The sequence below is a fragment of the Balearica regulorum genome, chromosome 11, assembly GCF_011004875.1.
Source record: "Balearica regulorum gibbericeps isolate bBalReg1 chromosome 11, bBalReg1.pri, whole genome shotgun sequence".
Classification (NCBI taxonomy): Eukaryota; Metazoa; Chordata; class Aves; order Gruiformes; family Gruidae; genus Balearica; species Balearica regulorum.
Window position 1 is genome coordinate 10,868,256 of NC_046194.1, and position 20,137 is coordinate 10,888,392.

The window sequence follows — 20,137 nt, forward strand, 5'->3', positions numbered from 1 at the left end:
GAAGGGCAGAGCTCCCCATCACCTAACGCTGAGTACTGGGGCTGTGAGCAGCCGGGAGAGAGCTTGGCCTGAGCCTATTTGTGTACAAGAGAGGCAGGCATGATATGATGTGACTAAGTGTCAGCTCTTCCGCATAAGAAAACAAGGCAAGGAGCCATCTGATTTTCAAGGCAGAGCAGAAAAAGCAGGAATTGTCCCCTTGCATCAAGCGTGGAGCTGGAAGCAGCACCTGTGAGTGTGTCACTAATGGGGATTCTGCAAGCGGGGCCACGGCCACTCATCCTGGGATGCTGCCAGCATGGGGCTGGAGACACGGTACGGCCCCTGGATTCTCCCTGGGCAGACTTCAGCAGGACAAAAATCAAGTGATGCTCTAAGCACGTCCAGAAGGAAGAGGAGGCAGAACTGGAGACCCTGCTCCATCCTGACAGCCCCCTCCACATAATCCTGCCAATTTTGGCATCAGCACTGCTGGTCCCTGGGTTGGCTCCATGTTGGGGCTGTGTCCCAGGGTGCAGAGGGCAGGGGTGGAGTGCTGGTGACTGGCACAAACCCCACTGCTCCATGCTGGCTGCAGCATCGGTGTCTCCTCCTGGGAAGCAGCCAGCAAGGGGAGGTTTTCTCCGCCAAGGACCACCCCCTCTTCCCCAGCTTGCTGCCTGCCTCAGAGTCTCTTGGAGAAGACACAGTGGAGAGGGAGGTCCTCAGTGGCTCCCACTCTCCTGCTCCATCTGTTCAGTGCTCTGCACTGCTGCATCAAGTGCCTCAGCTGATGAGCACCAGCCTCCCCTCCAGCCGTGCATCCCTCTGCCCCCTGAGCTGGGCACCCTGGGGTGCAACAGATGCTGTAAGGGCTCCCGCATCCTGGGCAGCTGCAGCTGCGGGGGAACCACTTCGGGAGGGCTGGCAGCAAGCAGTTGCCCACAGGGGAAAGATGCAGTGTTTGATTTCCCGCAGGGTAACTCTGGCCTTGGCTTCAGCATAGCGGGAGGAATCGACAACCCCCACGTTCCAGATGACCCAGGCATCTTCATCACCAAAATCATCCCTGGGGGAGCGGCAGCCATGGACGGCCGTCTGGGGTGAGTACAGGGCCAGGGGAGCAGCCTCATCAGGGTATCACCTGGAATCTCTTCAGGGACCCTCTAGGCTCCTGCCCCCCTCCTCTGCCATTGTTCCTGTCCCCTCCGGTCCCTTCCCCACAGCCAAGTCCCCTCAGTGCAGAGATGCCCATGGTCCCCTGCCACCAGCCTCCTGTCTGCAGCCACCCCTCCTACCCTCCCTGCGCCTGGCTCTGGCTCCCATCCTTCCCCCTGCAGCCTGGAGTAGATCCAGCCTTTCCCCTCATCTCGCGTCTCCACCAGGGTCATGCTGTGGGGACAAGCCCGCTGCCTTCCCCCTTTGGGAGGGACCCTGCTCTCACCTTGGCAGGGCAGGATCTGGCCAGCTTGAGCAGCTCTCCTTCACACAAGGGTCTGCGCAGCCAGAGGATGGTGGCAGAGGTGTCTAGAGGTTACTCAGGACGGTGGTTCCCCAGGGGAGCTCACGGCCACCCTGTGCCCACAGGGTGAATGACTGCGTGCTGCGGGTGAATGATGTGGATGTCTCCGAGGTGGTGCACAGCAAAGCCGTGGAGGCCCTGAAGGAAGCAGGCCCTGTGGTGCGGCTCGTGGTGCGCCGCCGGCAGCCCCCACCTGAGACCATCATGGAGGTCAACCTGATGAAGGGCCCCAAAGGTGAACCCCTCATTCTGCTCACAGGACTGGGGTGCCCCGCTGCCCCACGAGATGGTGTGGGGTGACCCCTCGGTGTGGGATGCCATGAGGTGGAAGGCAGCATCATAGGGGATGTGGAATGTGAGGTGGCACTGCCATGGTGCAGGATGCCACAATGTGGCCCAGTAGTGTGGGATGCTATGGGGCATGGGGTGTGGGGCAGCCCCACAGCGTGCAGTGGCTGGGCTGTCCCCACACAGCAGCGGAGTGGCCCATTGCTGCCAGATTAGGGGCAGGCTGGGGAGCCCAGCGAGGCAGAGGGGACCATGGTGCTAGCCCAGGGCTCCGTCTGTCTGTCGCTCACCCCTCATCTGCCTTCTCACTCCCCCTCAGGCCTGGGGTTCAGCATTGCAGGGGGCATTGGGAACCAGCACATCCCTGGGGACAACAGCATCTACATCACCAAGATCATCGAGGGAGGCGCTGCCCAGAAGGATGGGCGCCTGCAGATTGGGGACCGGCTGCTCGCGGTAAGCCCTATGCCCACAGCCAGCCATGAGGCGAAGCCGGGCAGTCTCCACCGTGCCACAGTGCCAATCCTGAACCCCAGCACCCCTCCCACTGGCAGTCCTGTGCCACTCCCTTGGGGTCCCCGCTGGAATGGTGCTTTGGGGGGGACAGGTGCAGCACCAGCTGCAGGCAGGAGGGCCAAACCCATGGAGATGGGACCCTGTCTCCAGAGCTACTGCAGCACCTACCCTGTGGGAAACCACTCCACTCTTGCAGGACTGCCTTGGTCCCTGCCCTCCTGCCTGCCCTCCTGCCTGCATCTGTGTCACCCAGCCCCTTCTCTCTGGCAGGTGAATAACACGAACCTGCAGGATGTGCGGCATGAGGAGGCAGTGGCTGCCCTGAAGAACACGTCTGACATGGTGTACCTGAAAGTGGCCAAGCCTGGCAACATCCACCTCAACGACATGTATGCGCCCCCCGACTATGCCAGCAGTACGTAACGCTGCGAGCCACTGAGGCGGCAGCCTGGGCACTGCAGGGCTGGGGGGGACAGAGCATGCTGGGGTGGCGGGCAATGCTGGACTGGTCTCCATGTCCACGTTGCAGATGGATTTCTACTCCTGATGCCCTTTTCCTCCCCTGCAGCCTTCTCAGCCTTGGCTGACAACCACATAAGCCATAACTCCAATCTGGGCTACTTGGGCAGCGTTGAGAGCAAGCCTGCCTACCCTGTCCCTCCCCAGGTGACTCCATCCAGGTATTCGCCCATCCCTCGGCATATGATTGGGGACGAGGACTTCACCAGGTGAGTACCAGGCATGAGCATCCCTAATCCCTGCTCCTTCTCCATCTCTCTCTTTCTCTCCCTAGCTGCTTGACCTCATCCCTGCTGCTGGTGCATAACCTTGCCCGAAAGCCCACTTGTAGGTGCATGGTGCAAAGCTTGGGGCCCCCACAGTGAGCTCTGTGTTCACTGTCCCTTGAGACCAGCCCTGCTGTGTCGTTCCCTGGCTTGCTGCATCCCCCCTTCTCCATTTCCCCTCCTGCTCCTCCCTGAGCCTTACACATCTGCATTTCAGCTTCATTCGCTTACTTGCTTTACAATACCTGGAACATAAGGTGGTGTTCCCTGCCCTTACCATGCCATCTGGTGCCAGCAGTGCCACAGGCTCCCAGGCTGCAAGGCGGCTGTTCCCAAGTGGAGCTGTGCTGAGGGTGAGAGGCCAGAGGGGGCACAACTCTGGGTACAAGTAGGGCTCCTCCTCCTGCGCTCACCAAGCCCAGCATCCCAAACCACCTGCACCCGGGTGCCATTTCACCAGCTGCCAGCCCTGGGTTTGACAGCCTCCTGCACAGCCCTGGCACAGCCCCCTTTTCCTCACTAGCATCATTTACGCTGCAGAAGCAGGTTTGTTTCCTGAACCCAGGAAATAAAGAGGATCACAAAAGAGACATTGCTCTGAGCCTAAATACAGTGTAAAACATCTCCAAAGGACAGGAGCAAGACCTGGCTGGTTCTGCTCTGCTTGCCCGAGCTCAAGCTTTCCCTCTGCTTGCAACAGCCTCGGGGCCAGTGCTGAGCCTGCTCTGGGTTTGGTATCCCCAGGACCAGGGCTGTAGGGCTCAGGCTGTATTCTTAGGACTGACACTTGGGTTAGGCTTAGGGCTGGCTCTGCAATTAGGAGCAAGGTTGCAGGCTGGTTTCAGAGTTGCATTTGCAGTGGAAGATGCCGTAGCCTTGGCTGGGATTGTCCTGTTCTGCAGGGCACTGATGGATGCCAGAGCAGGAGACCCTGACTTGCCATCTGGTGTCAGGTCCACTGTCCTCCCGGAGAGTGGCTGCACTCACCTTTGTCACAGGGATTTCTCACTTCTTGGTGCTCGGCCGCAGCCAGGTGCCTCTGCACACCATGACCTGTGCAGCACTGGCCTCGGCCCATGCCTCATCTCTCCCACCTGGTCTCAGCAGCAACGATGCCGATTCTACAGCCCATTCCTCGTGCTGCATCCTTGTCGGGCATAGAAACTCCTGTGCTGTCAGGGCACTGGGGGATTGATGCCACACACAGGAGCAGTGCTTTCTGCCATTACATTGCACCACAAGAGGGACTGACTCCCAGCACTTGGAAAATGCACCATCTGTCTCTCACCAGGGACCCTGGTGTCACCAGAGTGTCCCTTCCTACACGTGCCAACATCCTTATTTGTGGACCAGAGAGTGGAGAGAGCAGCCCACCCCGGGCTGGACACAGGCTACTGGCAACGACATGGCGATATCTCGGCAGTGGCCCTGGTGCAGTACATGCCAGTGGCCACTAGAGGATGGTGCTGCCTTGTGGAGGGCCCCACTCGGACACACCGGCACCACTTGGCCAGCGTCCCCAGCCACAGGCCCCTGCTCCCCACCAGATTTGCAGCCTGCAGTGGGCTCAGCACCTTCCTCAACCATCCCAGGGCAGCGCTGAAAACCTCATGTGCATCACCGACCCCCCCAGGACAGCTTCATCGCCACAGATCTGTAGGCTCATGCATCACCAAGACTGTAGTGGGACCAGTGTCGTCCAAATGCATCTTACTGGTGTGGGAAAGGGCAGCAACTCCCCTGAAAAAGCAGCTGTCTCCCAGGAGGCTCCTACCAGCCATTCCCCAGGAGAAGCAGAAGTCTTGGCCTGGATCCAGTGTCAGTCTCTTTCCCTCCTGCAGGCACAAGTGCTGCTGCAAATGTGGATGTGGCTCCAGTGACCCTCATGTCCTGCAGCACCCAGGGCCAGGGGACCAGAGCATCAGTTTTCCAATGAGCAACACCACTACAACCCCGATGCGGCACAGCCCCACAGGATCTGCACAGTTCCTCTGTGCCAACGTCCCAGTGTTAATGCTGCAACATCCAGTGTGGGATCTGCCTGCAGGATCCATGTCCTGCCTCCCAGGATGAGGATGGAAGCAGAGAGTGTGCGTCATGACTGAGACCTGAGATGTACCTGTCTGGGCTTCATTTCCTCTCCTTGGTTCCTGTAGTGTCTCTCTACCTTCCACCAAACTGTCTGGTCTTCATGGGTGCTGGGGATGCTTCACCCCAGGCCAAGTTGGGGTAGTGGTTCCTGCACTCTGCGTAGGCAGCAGCAAAACCCAAGGGGCAGAACAAGTTCATCAGGTGGTTGGAGACAGGGTTTGCTGACCCAGAAATATGACCTATTTCTTCCCCTGGGAGAGCTCTAGCCTCAGGCATAGCTTTGCTGCAGAGAGGCTGATACCTGCAGCCCTCCCTGCTCCCTCACAACCGCCCCTGAGCTAAATGCTGGTGGCATCCTGAAGACTTGGGTTTGAGCCTCTTTTGACCCCAATGGCATTTCCATGGTGTTCCCCCAGTCTTCTCCTGGTCCCAGTGCATCCCAGTCCTGCACTACAGTCCAGCTGAATCCTGAGCCCCGCTTAGCTCAGAGCTCAAATGCATCCAAAGGTCATAAGGCTAAAGCAGGTATTTTCTGGAGGTCACAAGGTAGATTCAGCCTCTGCCCCATCAGAAACGTGTAGTTGGAGTTACGACTCTGCTGCACCTCTGCATTTGAAGGCAAGGGGTTGTGGTGATGCATGGTGTGTGCAGCTGCAGGCACAGGGAGTTGGGCTGCGAATTTGCCCTCACTTGAGCGCTCCCTCCAGTTGGGCTGTGCTGTTCATGCCTGCAAGGAGTTAAGTCTGTAGGGTCTAGCAGAGCAAAGGTTTCATCCTTTCAGTGCTACCATAAAAAACCCTGTGTGTGGATTGGGGAAAATGGTGACCTGCAGCTGGCGAGAGGAAGAGACAGCGTGGGACCACCACAGAGCGTTCAGAACATTCCTGCCCCTTATGCCTCCTGGCCAGCACTGCCAGCAGAGTGTGCCACACCACAATGTTCACTGTCAGTGTCTCATCGTCATGTCCTATAGGGGACAGCCATCCCTGTCCCCTTCCAGGCAGCGGCAAGGCCACAGGAACAAGTGTGACAAGAGGTAGGGGACCGGGATGCTGCTGTGCCTGGTGGGAGGTGTGGGGACAGGGAGAGGAGCGGCTGGGAGAGCCAGGAGGATCGGGCTGTGCTGAGCCTGGGGTCTGGGCTGGGCAGGAGCCCGCCAAGACCTTCTTGCAAGGTGTCCTGCACTTCTGTCTGTCCATCTCTTGCTCCTATTGCTCATTATAAGGTGGTTACCTGGAGCTAAGTGACATTCAGTCCATCAGGACTCCCCCATGGGGAAGGATGGTGGGAGACTTTTCCTGAGGCACTGGCATGTGTCCCCGGACATAAAATCCTGCCGCCTGCATCTGTGAAAGTACCAAAGCCTTACCCCATCTGCCCAGGTGATGGCAGTGATGCTCCAGCCTGGCCCAGGGGGCTGAAAAAGATGTTTTCTTGCAAGAGAAGCCTGGGAGCATGCTGCCAGGCTGCAGGGCTTTGTGCTATCTGCTCAGCCAAACCTTATTGCTCTGGGTCCCCACTCTGCTCATGCCACCTGAGCCCTGCTCCTTCCCTGGCTGCCAGCAACAGCTGGGGGGGCCAACAGGGCCAGCCCCCCCAGTGTCTGAGGGTCCCCTTAGCAAAAGTCTGCCAGCATTTTAGGGTCCACCAAGGGTGCCCTTGGGCAGTACCCTGTTTGGGGCTCCAGCATGTCTCCTACCATGTCCTGGAGATCTTCCTGTGCTCCCCAGCAGGTGCAGGGTTGATCAGCCTGATGAGCTCACTGGCAGGTCCTCAGTCCTTACCCATACCCACTGAAACACCTGGGACCCAGCTGGTCACTGCAGCAGATACGCTGATGGTCCCCAGATGGTCCCCAGCGTTGCGTTGGCTGACAGTCACCACCAGCCTGTGCTAATTGTCTGGCATCATTTATTCTTTCTTATTTTAATCCAGCGCTTGAGCTGGGAGCTGCCATTGTTCCCATCAGACTTGAGGTTTTTTCCCAGACTAAAATTGACACAGGATTTTTGCGATGCCAGGCAGTCTTTCTGCCTTTGCCTGCCTGTTGTTTGAGCTGTGAAAGAATTAAGTCATCATTGAAAAATTTAGGACTTCTGTTGAGCTGCGCACGGCCTGTGGTGTGGGGGTGCGTGGGGTTGCAGGCATGCTTGCCATGCTGCACAGGTGCAGAGAGGCTTGATCCCCCAGCATCCTCTTGATGGCCGCAGCATCCTCAATGCCCAGGCTTGTGGCATCCAATGCCACCTCACAGTCCGATGTTTCTGTGCATGATTTCACAGCGGGATGCTCTGTTTCTGTCCATGCTCTGCCTCTTGTCACTTATGCAACTGCCTGCACCTCTCCTGGTTCATCAGTCTCCCCGGTGCCGAGGGCTGAGTCATGCCAGGTCATACTTGGGGTGACTCCAGCCCCACCAGTGTGCCGGGAAGCCCAGGCATGGCCAACCCTGTCACCAGCTTCGCTGCTCCTCACCCTGATGTCTCGCTGTCCCATGTCTATCCTTCCAGGGAGCCCCGGAAAATCATCCTGCACAAAGGCTCCACTGGCCTAGGCTTCAACATCGTTGGAGGGGAAGATGGTGAGGGGATCTTTGTGTCCTTCATCCTGGCTGGAGGCCCTGCCGACCTCAGCGGGGAGCTGCGGAGGGGAGACCGCATCCTCTCAGTGAGTTGGCAAGGCTGCCTGCTGCCCCTCCACAGCCTCCCAGAGCCCCGGCTGGGCACCCACAGCACACCTGTCCCCTGCCACCCGGGACACTGTTCGGCAAGGTCCATCCCCACTGCCAGTGTGGATGTGGTCCCTGGGTGCGTAGAATCGGAGCAGCAGCCCAGGATCTGCCCTACGGTGGAGCAGGGGCTGGCCGGGTCCTTGCCCGCCTGCCAGCGGAGGGCACCCTCGATGCCAGGGCTGGCCGGGGGCGGTTACCGGGGATGCCAGTATTAGAGATGCCGGTACTTGGGGTGCTGGTACTCCGCCCCAGGTGTGGTACCGGGGACACAGGGGCTGGATGACGAGGCAGAGAGTGTGGGTACCGCATGTACCGGTACAGGGGCGGGGGCAGCAGTGCCGAGGGCCGGGGCGCAGGGTAGGCCCGGTCGCTGCGAGCCTCAGTCGGTGTGGTCCAGCAGAGCCACTCTATCTCGGCAGGTGAACGGCGTGAACCTCCGCAACGCCACTCACGAGCAGGCGGCGGCGGCGCTAAAGCGAGCGGGGCAGACGGTGACCATCATCGCGCAGTACCGGCCCGAAGGTACCGCCACGGGGAACCGGGGGCGGGGCGTCGCCTGGCGCGCGGATCGGGAGGCCGGGGCTGGGGGCGGCCGGCGAGGCACCGATTGGGGCGGAGCGGGGCCCAGGGGGAGGGGCGGGCGTCTATTGGGCGGCGAGGCGGGGGGCGGGGCGGTGGCGTCCCGCCGACGGTGCCTGCGCGGCTTTGTGTGCGGGCCGGGCGGCTCCGGGGCTGCAGTTGGGGGCGCTGTAGCCCCTTCACCGGCCTGCAAGTGAGCGGGGCTCCGTCGACTTCGCCTGCACCCCCCCCCCCGACCTCGCGGCTGGCGCAGCGGCACGGCACGGGCCGGACCGGACCGGGCCAGGCCAGGCCAGGCCAGGCCAGGCCAGGTCAGGTCAGGTCAGGTCAGGTCAGGTCGTCCCCTCGGGGCCTGGGCTGGCGGTGTGCCTCGCAGGGAGGTGGGTCATCTCCGGGGGGGGGGTGGGGGGTGGAGGTGTCTGTCTGCCGGAGGCGTCGCCTCGAGGCCCCGCTCCGTGGAGTCCCGTGGGCTTTGCTTGGGGTCCCGGGGCTGAGGGGAGGCTCCGGAGGGGGTCGCGAGTGCGGTGGTCGCCCCAGGACGTGGGGGGCGGCTCCCTTGCCCCCGGCCCCCCCCCCCCCCCAAGTGCAGTGGGCTCCAGCGACACACCTCTGCGACCACCGATGCTGTGTGGGGGTCATCCCTGACTCTGAACATCTCACCTGCCATGCTACCCCAATGACTGTCTTATTAATGTTGGCCTTTAATTCCCTTGGCAGAGGTGTTGGGGGCTGATGGTCCTGCGTGGAACAGCCAGTGGTGGCTGCTGTGGGAGGGGAGCTGGCAGCTGCCTTCCAAAACCCTCCTTGGGTTGGTGGGGCTGAAGCGTCACCCGTGGGCTGGAAGGGCAAGTGCTGGGGAGGGCATCCTGCCGGCGGCCCAGGGGCTGGGAGCTGGTCCTGGGGTTGCTGCTGTGCTGTTACCGTGTCCCGAGCAGCACCATGCCAGGATGCAGCAATTCATGTCCTCTGATGAAGGTCTCTCTCCTGGGCCTCGCTGGTTTTCTCTACCAGCAGCTCTGGTCCTCTCTGCTGAGGCCAGCATGCTGGCCCTCACCTGCCCTTCACCTTGTGCCTCGGTGGCATTGCTGGGCAGTGCCCTGCAGGTCCCTGTCCCCACTGTTCCTCCTCTATCCCGTGACAGAGACCATTGGGGCACAGAGCAGTTAGATCCACTCAGGGGTGTGCTGTGGGGTTTGTTTGTTTTGGCTTTTCTTTCTTTCCAGGAAGCACTTAATGTTCTTACATTTCTGGCTGCCTTTGCCACTTGAGATTTGGCAAAGACACCAACCAAGAGTGGTTCCTAAATGTCAGACAGGACAAAAATGTTTTGAAACCTCTTTAGGGCAAGGCCGAAATTTCAGCGCTTTGTAGCCGGTGGCTTTCTGGGTCCATGATAGCTCCTGGCACATGTGGGCAGCAGCATCTGGCACACAAGCTGCAGCTGTCCTGGGAGGCAGCATTGCTGCTGTGAAACACAGACTGTTGTATCTTGGGAGTTGACTTCAGTGCTCCAGAGGCTTGAAGGCCTGGGAGCCCAGGAGAAAGATCTCCCTGGCATGAACCCCGGGTACAGGTGGGGCTGGGTGTCCTCAAGGGAACGTGTGCTCCCAACTGTTTGCCTTTTCTGTGTGCATCATGGCTGTGGAAAGAGCAGGAAAGCTGGATTGTAGGATGCCCAGAGGAGGAGATGCTGGTGGAAAGGGGCTTTGAGAAGTTCCTCCCTGCTAGCACAAGTGGAGGATGGCACCTTTCTCTCGTATGTGAGCATGGGTAGGGCTTGCCCACAGGCTGCTGGATGAGTGCACACGTGCTCTGCATCTGACCTCACAGGAGCTCCAAGGGAGCAGAGAGGCTGCTTGCACAGGTCTTGGGGGGATGAGGTGCCTTCCCTGTGGGACACTGCCTGGCACTGGGAATTGAAAGAAGACAAAACCAGGGAAGGACAGAAAGAGGAGCTGCTGTCCTGCCTTTCTTCTGAGCACCTGCACCTGGTGCAGCGCCTCTGACCACTACTGCATGCCGTTGAGGAGGAGGTGGCTGCTCCCTGTGATGGTGCCTCTGAGCTGTTTATGAGGTCCCTTCCCTTTGAGCACTTCTCCCCTTGACCTTTGCCTGCCGCTATCACCAGCATCTGGGTGTGGCAATTCCCCTTCCTCATGCCTCACACAACAAAGCCTTGATATTCCTCACCTGAAAATACAAAACCTTGCGTGACAGCAGTTCTCCGAGCTGGCCGTTCAAAGGGAAGTGCCAAGGCTGCATGGTGACTTTTAAAAGCCTTCAAGCTTTCCCCATTGCTGTGCTCCCTTCTGCTTGCCTGGGCCTGTGGCACATGTGCCCTGTGCAGGGAGGTGTCTGTACTTTAACCCTGCATCTGCAAGGGGTGTGGGTTAGGGTTTTAAAATGCCAGGCTGGAGGTGAATGATGGACTTGGGGATAATTTTTGCAGGTGGCTGGGCTGGAGCCTATCACTGAGCGTACGTGGGCTCTGCTGATGGCCTGGCCCTGGGCAGGCAGGTTTGCATGCCAGAGAGAGCAGGGCGTGCACACGAGGCTTTATGTATGCTCAGGGAGTTGCTTTCCAAAGCAACCAGTGCTTTCCCCTCTCTACCAGTGTCTTCTTTTCTTGCACTGTCTCCTGGTGCCCAGAAATCAACTGCAGACCTGCCATCTTTTTGGCTCCACAGGGTATACACACCACATGAGCGTGTGCTGGTGCTGGGGATCCTTGGTGCAGGCAGGCAATCCCTGTCTGATCTTAACGGTCTGTGACCTGCATGTGCTCAGGCATGCAGGGCTGTATCCCACTCCTGGTGCTGAGTTCAGCCCACGGTGCAGGATCAGGCCCAGCTCCAGGGGCACCCACACCTTGGGAATGAAAGAGCAGCGGGAGGGTGGAGCAGTGTTTTTATCGAGTTGCTGAGAGGGAATAGCAGCGGTGCAGTGGCACTTGCAGCAAGAGGCGCCAGGTCACCTGTTGTGTTTTTCAGTCTTGATAAGCATGTCCTGAACACTTCCGGCACCTGGGTCCTGTGGGAATGCCAGGGAGGTGGGGACTAGCTGTGGCTCAACTCCCTGCTGTGCCGTGGCGAAGTTTCCTGGGCAAGTTTTGGCTGCACAGGAGATCTCCTTCCAGGATGTGGAGGCAAGGTGGCCATGAGCCAGGGCAGGGCAGGAGCATTGCTTGCTGGCTTGCTGGGGATTATGTGCCAGTAATTGTCTCAGAGGCTGCTCCAGTATGCAGATAAGGGGGGGCTGGTGGCAGCTGGGAGCATCCTGTTCTCGCACCCAGGGTAGCCTTGTCTCCCCTGTGCTGAGAGGAAGGTGGCAGGTTTACTTTTGGGGCTGGCTGCTACTGTGCCCTGTGCCCTCCCACAGTCAGAGCAAGCATGGGTTGCTGGCTCCTTGGGAGACTCTTTCTGGGATGGGATTGCATTTGTACTCCGGGGGATAAAGCCAGCGCAGCCCCTGTGTCCTTCATCAGTTTGCTGCATCCAGCCTGGCTTGTGCTTCTTGTGCCATCAGGCTTTTCCCAGCCCCTCCAAGCAGTGTGGCCTCTCCAGCAAAATTTGGAAAGTCCCTTTCCATGGAATGCCCCGGATGAGGTGGGGGTTTTTGAGAGCTCTGCCCTCGGGTCGCGTGCAGGGGATGTGGTTGCTGGCAGGGCAGTGGCACCCAAAGGTTGCCCTCCCGACATCCCTGCCCTGATGCCAGTGGTGGCTAAACCTGCTTTTGGCCTTTGCCACCTGCCTGATCCGAGGTGGCGTGTCCTCCATGCTGGGCCTCTTGTGGAGAAGGGTGTCACAGCAGATATGTGAGCCGACATGGCGGGGAGCAGCAGTCCTCTCAGTGCAGGGTGTGCAGAGAGTCTGTGACACTGATGAGGTTTGGAACGACTTGGGACTTTGTGACTTGGCTGGGGATGGGGGTTGTAGCACCCAGCTCAGCAGCTTTCCAGGGGAAATAGCCCTTCTGTACCAGAGAGGGTTTACAAAGCAGCTGTACCCGCTTCTGACAGATGCTCCTCTGGGATGTAAGAGCCCATGGACATCCAGGGGCAGAATGGGCTGTGCCACAGATGCTGTGATCCACCCTGGTGTGGGGAAAGAGGTGTGGAGTGGGATGAAGTTCACCTCCCTCTGCTGGGAGCTCCATAAAACCCCAGTGCAGGTTGTTGAGTGCAAAAGTGCTGCTTTGGTGTCAGAATTCAGTTTTCTTGTAAAATAAGCTTTGCCCATGCTTGGTTGCTTCTGTTTCCCTCTGGTAGCATGAAGGCAGGCAGGGGCAGTGGGTGCCCCTTGGTGTGGGGCAGCTGGGGTTGGTGGGGGTCTGGTGACCTCTGCACTAAGTGGCTGACCCTGCCTGCTGCGTGGCACTTCTTGATGTCTCACAGCAGGGAAAGGGGCTTCATGTGGAGTTTCTGTGTGCTGCTTGGCAGTTTTTGTATATATTGCCTTTTCCTTCAGTCTTTAAGTAAAAATGCATCTTTGGCAGCTGAGTGCAGAAGGGGGATGCCCAGGCGGGTCTGGCTGCAGAATGAAGGACTGGAGAGTCAGGAAATGCTGCAGCTGCATAATCCCAGCCCCATGTGTGTCTGCACTGACGGTTACCTCTCCCCTTCACTGTGAGGGGCTGGCTGTCAAATGCAGCCCACGGTGCGTTTCTCAGCAGTGTGGTGTTCCCGCCACCTCTATGCCATGCAGCTCTGTAGGCCAGGCATCAGCCTGCACAATCCCCTTCACCGCTGAGGCTCTGCTCTGCAGTGAGCGCTTACCTCTGCTGCTCAGCTGCTGTGCTCCATTTCACAAAAAAACCCACCCCAAACCACATCTGAATTGCTGGGTTGTGGAAAAGGCTTTCTAGGCAAGACTTACAGCAGAGATGAGACTGGTCCCCTCTCACCGCGATGTGGGGATATAACTGCAGGGTGTGCCCAGGGGACAAAATCAAGGGTACCGGGTGAGAACTGCTGGGGTGGGTTGTGATGGTGCCAGCAGCTTCCCTGGTGCTGCAGTTGCTCACCGCCCAGCAAACCTTCCCCAGTCAGCCCTGGGTAAGCAGGGCTGGTGCCTCCACCCTCTGCTTGCCAGCCCAACCTTTACACCCGGCTGAAGGTTGGGCTGGCGTGGCAGCAGGTGCTGGGGTGGTGGTTGCTCCTGTCCAGCTGCCCGGCAGGGAGGTGCCACTGGCTTCTGGAAGGTCCCCTGGCTTCTCCTGCAGGTCTCTGCTGCCAGGATGTAGGAAAGAAAGGTGAATTCCTCCTCCTTGCTCCCCTTCCATGGGCAGGGACAGCCATGCTTTACCTCCCTCTTCCCCATGCCTGCAGGGGAGCAGTGGGTGCAGACCCTCTGATGATGCAGTTATGCCTTGCTGCTCCAGCCAGTGGGTGACGGTCTCCTGGAGGGGCTCTCGTTCTGTGCACATTTTGAACTGCTCTGTAGGTCAGCGGCTTGCTGAGCCCAGTTGTTCCTTTGCTGAGCTGCAGCTCAGTAGCTCCATGTACAGGGGTTTGGGGTGGGTATGGGAGCAGCCAGCGTCCTGCTTGCTCCAGGTACCGTGCTTGGACTCCCACAGAGTACTGTAGCCTCTTCAGCTTTGTCCTCTCTCATGTGCTGGGACAGACAAGCTCATGGGCAAAATGCCCCACAGACAGGCTGTCATTGCCTCTCTCAGTGCTTACCAATTGCACCTTGCTCAGTGCAGGGGGGTGGCTCAGGGGCAGCTCCTGCCTGCGCTGACACCTATCTTCCTGCAGAGTACAGCCGCTTCGAGTCAAAGATCCACGACCTGAGAGAGCAGATGATGAACAGCAGCATGAGCTCTGGCTCCGGCTCGCTCCGTACAAGTGAGAAGAGATCCCTCTATGTCCGGTAAGGCTCAGTCTTTTCTGCCCCCTTCCTACAGGCAGCCAGAGGTGGGTAGGATGGGTATATCTCCACAGTATGGGATACAGGGTGGGACGGTACACCTTGGGCCATTCAGCACCTCTGTGAACAGGTGTTTTGGAGGCCAGGGAAATGAGTGTGATAGATGCATCATGAAGTCTGGAGGGTCCAGCAGGGAGAGTGGTGCTTTTGTGCTGGTTCGCTAGGGCTGAGTGCTCTGTTCCAGTGCATCTTCCAAAGGCTGCTCTGCTTTGGAAAGTGCTGGTGCCCTGGGCTGGCCCACTGGGAATCAGGGAAATGCCAGGCATCCAGCAGCACTTGGGGCAGCATTCAGGGCACTCTCCTCGAACCACTCCCTGCTAACAAGCTTCTCCATCTCCTCTTGCCATTCCTGCAGCAGGATCTGGCTGGAGGGCAGATGAGCTCTTAGGAGGGTTATTACTCTGAGCCCTCAATGCATTTTTGTTCCAGAGCCAGGCACAGGGCACACAGGGGTTAAGCAGCCATGCAGCTCTAACTGCTGCAAGTCCTGCACCACCAGGGCAGCCTCTGCTCGCTGCCTGCCTCCTGCCCATCACAGTGCGAGTGGGATGACAGCTTATGAGTAATTTAAACTTGGTAATTAAAATAATCCTGTAAATCCTTGCCCTGCACAGTCTGTTGCAGGTGCAGGCTGGCAGGAGCAGGGGTTGTTTCTCCTTCCCCATGGGAAGGATGACAAGGGCTGAGGCTGCATCAGCCACAGTTTGCATCTCCCACTGAATGACTGCTCTGCGCAGAGGGGCTTCAGGCTGTTGCTGGACTCAGTGCAAGCCCTGCCTTTCAGGCGGGGAGAGCTGCAGCTCTGGGTTCTTGCTTGATTTAGCATCTTGGGGCCCCGTGCTAGAGGTGTGAAATGAGCTAGGCGGCATGCTGAATGAACATCATCTTGCTAGTCCTGCCCTTGCTCCCCTGCTGTCCCATAGATACTGTTGTGGGTGGACCAGGATTTAGGCTGGGACCAGCTTTAGTTGAGCCTGTGAATCTCCTGTTCCCTGAATGGATAGGTGGTGCACTATCAGGGCATGCCTGCAAGGCAGAGCGCTCCCCACCGCCTCCAGGCTGCTTGTAGCATCTCGCATCTCTTGATGCATCCTTCCACGTGGCTTTGGTGGCCGCTGCAGCGCTGTGTCCCCTCACATGCACCCAGGTGGCTGCAGGTGGGAGCTGGGCAATGCCTTGCTGAGAGGGTGATCCCAGGGGAGAGCTTTCTCTCAGCGTGGCCCTTCCCGACCCTCCCTGGCTCTGGCAGCTGTGCACCCTGCAAACGTGCTTGCAAGAGCCACCAGGCACCTGGGCTGCCCCAGCCCTTCTGGGCGGGGTAGTTTCGAGTACAGTTTACCTGAAACCAGCTGAGCTGCTGCACTGCAGACAGGACACCAATTACAGGACTTGCTACCCAACTGCTTGAGTCAGCCCCGTGAAGCTGTGTTGCACCTCACATGCTGTCAACAGGGCTAGAGTGAGGCACTCAACTGCCTGCTGGAACCAATTTGGGGGTGCTGGCGCTCACTGTGTGTTTTGGAGCTTCAGCTGCGCAGCAGGGCCAAGGCAGGTTCACCTGCTGTCTGCCTGCCTGTGCTGCTGCAGGGCAAAGTCCACAGGCACTGGGGCGGGGATGGGGGTCAGGCAGGCGTTGTGCCTGGGCACCGGGAGGAAGCTATGGCGAGTCCCTGGCACTGCTCCCCTGCCCTCCAGCCAAACCATCTGCTCTCCTGGCAGCTCATGCTGTGTGCCTCATGCCTCTGCTTCACACGTGTCTGGCCCCTGCACAAATCTTGCTGTGCCTGCCGTGGGATGCCCATGGCTGCTGCAGTAGGAGACAGGGAGCTGTGGCCTGCACCGCTCTGCAGGGCAGGGTGTGGGCAGGATGCCCCACAGCCCACCTCGGTTTGGGAACCGGCCTGACCAGTTCCCCAGGGCCTTGGCTCCTGCTTTGCTTACGGCAGTACTGGCCTCTCAGGGGCCCGTCGGCCAGGCACAAGCCTTATCTTTTGGCCAGGAGCTGCCTGCGAGGGTTGTTTGCAACCAGCCAAAGCACACCGTGCTGGTTTGCTGCTGGCTTTGGCATGCCGGGGGCCACGCTTGAGTGCAGAGAGACTGAGTACAAGAGCTGCCCCAGCCCTGAGCAAGCTAGGCAAGGGAGAGCAACCTGGTGGCTGGATGCATAGGGCTGCATCGGGTCTCGTCCCAAAGAGCCCTCCCCAAGCCACAGGGCAGCCCTTGTTCTCCTCCTCCCCATTTGAGACCACCTGCTTTGACCCAGTCCAAAGTGACCCAAAAGGTTCACCTGACACTCCCCTGGCAGGGAGCAGGGATCTGGCTGAAGAAGTGCCCTCCCAGCTCTGCTGCTCCAAGGGGACTTGCCACTGTGTGATTTCAGACTGCCTTAGGAGTCTCTGTAGTGGAAAGGGGAAATGAACAGAGCAGAGAGTGTCTCTCCTGGTTGAGGAAGGCTTGTTAGTGCTAGAATTAAACCAGCAGCCAGCCAGTGTTTGTAGTGCCAGGGCTTGTGTTGGGCTGGGGTGTCAATGGGGCCAATGTCCCAGGAGTGAATACAGAGGTTGTGCTGCTGGCAGTGGTGCTTTTAGTGACTGTTCTCTTGGTTTAGTTTGTTGCAAAGTGGATATATCAAAGCAGGCATGGTTTGAGATCTGAAATTAGTAGAATGACTTGCACGTGAAGCCACTGAGAGCAGCTTGCAGGTACGGGCTGCAGTGCTGTGTGCGATAAAGTGTGAGCAGGAAGGGTGTTGGTGCTCCTCTAGTTTAAAAAAAAAATCTTTTCTGTAGCTGGTTAGTTTAATGTTGAAGATAATTTTAAACTAAATAAACTGTTCTCAGGGGAAGTATTTAGGAGTCTGAAAAGGATCAGTTGTGGCAGCAGATATATATACACTCAGATGTATTGCTAATTCACAGGTTCTAATGTACCCCTGTACATAAATAAAGCACATGCTCAAAGCGCCCCGGGGTCTGTGTCTGTGCAACCACCCACCAGCAGTGGGGCCTGGTGTTCCTCATCCCTCTCCTTGGCCCTGCGGCCACTCGGGAGGGATGGTGGGGAGCAGTGCTGCACCTCAGCTCCCCACTGCCCTCCTGCATGTTGCTGCTTTCTTGAGGCCACGTGAGCTTTGCCTGCTCACTAACCACAGCCGCCTTCAATGCATCTGTGGCTCATGTGCCTCTCCCAGCTAAGGTCAAGAGCAAGTTGGTTTGGTCCAGCACTGTTATTCCTGTATTGCACGCTTTGAGGCTTGTGTTGAGCCCGCCAGTGGGAGGGGTGTGCTGGTGGCTGCATGGCACCACTCGCCTTGCCAGGAGGCTTCCCCAAAGTTTGAGTTTAAATCCTTCAAGGTATGAAGGTGGCAGTGCCCCAGGAGGTCAGCAGTGCTGCTGCCCTCCCTGCCTGGCCATGCTTAGGAAAGGCATTGCTCTTCTCTCTGCTCTTCCACAGAGCCCTGTTTGACTATGACCGGACCCGGGACAGTTGCTTGCCCAGCCAAGGGCTCAGCTTCTCCTATGGGGACATCCTGCATGTCATCAATGCCTCTGATGATGAGTGGTGGCAAGCCAGGCTTGTCACACCCCATGGCGAGAGCGAGCAGATTGGGGTCATCCCCAGCAAGAAAAGGTGAGTGTCTGTCAGCAGGACCTCTCACATGTGGTGCCTCCTGGAGCTCCCCAGCCTCTGTGAGCCTTGCAGCCCTTGGGGTCTGCTCAGGGTGGGATCTCCTTGTGGTCCCAGCCCACCTGCCCCTCCGTGGCTGTGCAGCATGAAGGGCACCACAGCTGCAAGCTGGGGCTGTGTGCAGGTCTCCCTAGGAGATATTCTCTAAAGTTGGGTGGGATCTCCTTGTGGTCCCAGCCCACCTGTCCCTCCGTGGCTGTGCAGCATGAAGGGCACCACAGCTGCAAGCTGGGGCTGTGTGCAGGTCTCCCTAGGAGATATTCTCTAAAGTTGGGTGAGACTCCAGGTGAGCAGGGGAGTGCTCAGCCCCCTCTGTGGTCCCCGTGGGGATGGAGAGCCAGTCTGGGGCTCTTAAGTGAGAGCAGAGTCACAGCAGTGACTGTGGGCTGCTCTTTGTGTCCTCTTGACAACCTGCTTAGCTCTACGAGCCAGGTCCCATGAGATGGGAAGGCACAGAGAGCAGAGGAGCTGGCTGCTACTCCCTTCAGGTCAGTGGAGCCAGCCCCATCTCTGTCCTCCATCCCTCCCCTGCCAGGAAGGCTGGCTTGTCTCCTCTCCTGCTCCTGCAGACACTGGCCTCGGCCAGACCCCAGGCAGGCAGCTCCACCTCCATCCCTCTCTGGGAAGGAGCTGCCCTTCGCCAACAGGGCCACCACCCGAGGGTGCACGGAGCATCCTGGGGAGCCACGGTGGCGGAACGGAGGGTACATGCAACAGGACTAGCGGCTCTTTCTCCCCTTTAACCTCTGATCAGGGTGGAAAAGAAGGAGAGAGCGCGGTTGAAAACAGTGAAGTTCCACGCCAGGACTGGCATGATTGAGTCCAACAGGGTAAGTGCTGAGCTGGGGCTCCGTGGGGTGCCTGGAGCTGGTAGCTAGTGGGGGCAGGATGAGTCCCAGCAGCCAGAGCTCCCAGTGGGGTGGCTGGAGCAATCCCAAAGCAAAGAGCAGCGCAACTGGACCTGCCCCAGGCCCGCACCTGCTCGGCATGAATTCTCTGTGACTGTGCAGGGGGTTAGCAGAGGAACCCAGGATGGTGCAAAAGTTTTGGGGAAGGACCTCTGGTTGGAGTGGTGGGGGAGCAGAGCACATCCCACTGCAACCTATGGCTGGGAGCTGATTGCAGGCAGCTCATGCAGGTGCAGGTAGCTGCCCTCACCCCTCCCACAGAGCACTTAGCGAGTGGACAAGGAAGGGAGAATGTCCTGGCTACCACTGCAGAGCTGCTGATTGCCCCATCAGCTTCCCGGCATCCCTGCCACATGTTTTTTTTTCCATGCTTAATTTTTTTCCTGCATTATGGTTTTCATGTAATCTCCATGATTTCATTTGAGGGTAACTGCCCTGACACAGCTCCTCATTGTCTCTTCATTTTAATTTTTCCCACGTGCATTAAACACCATTGTTTTTTCTGTCCTCCCTTCCATCTCCATGTTCTTCAGTCAATCAAAACGAAACATAAAAAGAGTTTCCGCCTCTCTCGAAAGTTTCCATTTTACAAGAGCAAAGAGAACCTGGCCCAGGAGAGCAGCGGACAGGAACGTAAGTAGCAGCTGGCCAGAGAGGGCAACTGTGTGACCCTTGGGTCCCTTGCCTTGAGGGGAGAGATTTGGCACATTTCTGTAGCTGGGGTGCTGGCATCTGCCCATGTTCAGGTTTGTGCTCCACAGTCGTGCCAGTAGCTAGAGAGAAACCAGAGCTTGAAACGAAAGCAGTGGCTGCAGGCTGGTGCTCTCTTTCTCTCATGTTCAATGTCTTCATCCTTTCATCCAGCTTTACACCCACCTGACCCCCTGCTCTGCCTCCCCCCTGCTCTCCCCTCTCTGCTGTGGGCTCTGCTCCCTCTGCCTGCCAAGGGCTGCTCCCCTCCAAGTGAGGGGCTGCAGAGCTTCTGTCCCCATCAGGACTGAGGGCCTGGGGAAGTCCCAGCTGCATTTCTCATCTCCCCTAGAAGTGACTCACAGCTATGTATTCCCATCTGGGAGCCCTTCCCACAGGTTGAATCCTGTGGGCACAGGGGAGCTATGCCCTTG

At 58.4% G+C, this 20,137-nt stretch overlaps 1 protein-coding gene across 14 annotated transcripts in view; it reads left to right on the forward strand.

The window, feature by feature from the left end:
- Nucleotides 1–20,137, forward strand: part of DLG3 (discs large MAGUK scaffold protein 3) — a 79,131-nt gene that overhangs the window by 50,229 nt on the left and 8,765 nt on the right. For 6 of the 14 annotated variants that reach the window (XM_075763259.1, XM_075763260.1, XM_075763263.1 and 3 more), the window contains 11 exons: nt 958–1,082; nt 1,567–1,736; nt 2,109–2,245; nt 2,576–2,720; nt 2,874–3,033; nt 7,692–7,848; nt 8,332–8,434; nt 14,247–14,361; nt 17,872–18,048; nt 18,860–18,935; nt 19,547–19,646. In XM_075763259.1, coding sequence (XP_075619374.1) covers nt 958–1,082; nt 1,567–1,736; nt 2,109–2,245; nt 2,576–2,720; nt 2,874–3,033; nt 7,692–7,848; nt 8,332–8,434; nt 14,247–14,361; nt 17,872–18,048; nt 18,860–18,935; nt 19,547–19,646 — 1,465 coding nt within the window. Of the gene's footprint in view, nt 1–674; nt 848–957; nt 1,083–1,566; nt 1,737–2,108; nt 2,246–2,575; nt 2,721–2,873; nt 3,034–7,691; nt 7,849–8,331; nt 8,435–8,591; nt 8,660–8,760; nt 8,872–14,232; nt 14,362–17,871; nt 18,049–18,859; nt 18,936–19,546; nt 19,647–20,137 lie in introns of those variants that run through there. The other 8 variants (XM_075763261.1, XM_075763266.1, XM_075763265.1 and 5 more) reach the window with 5 other exon arrangements.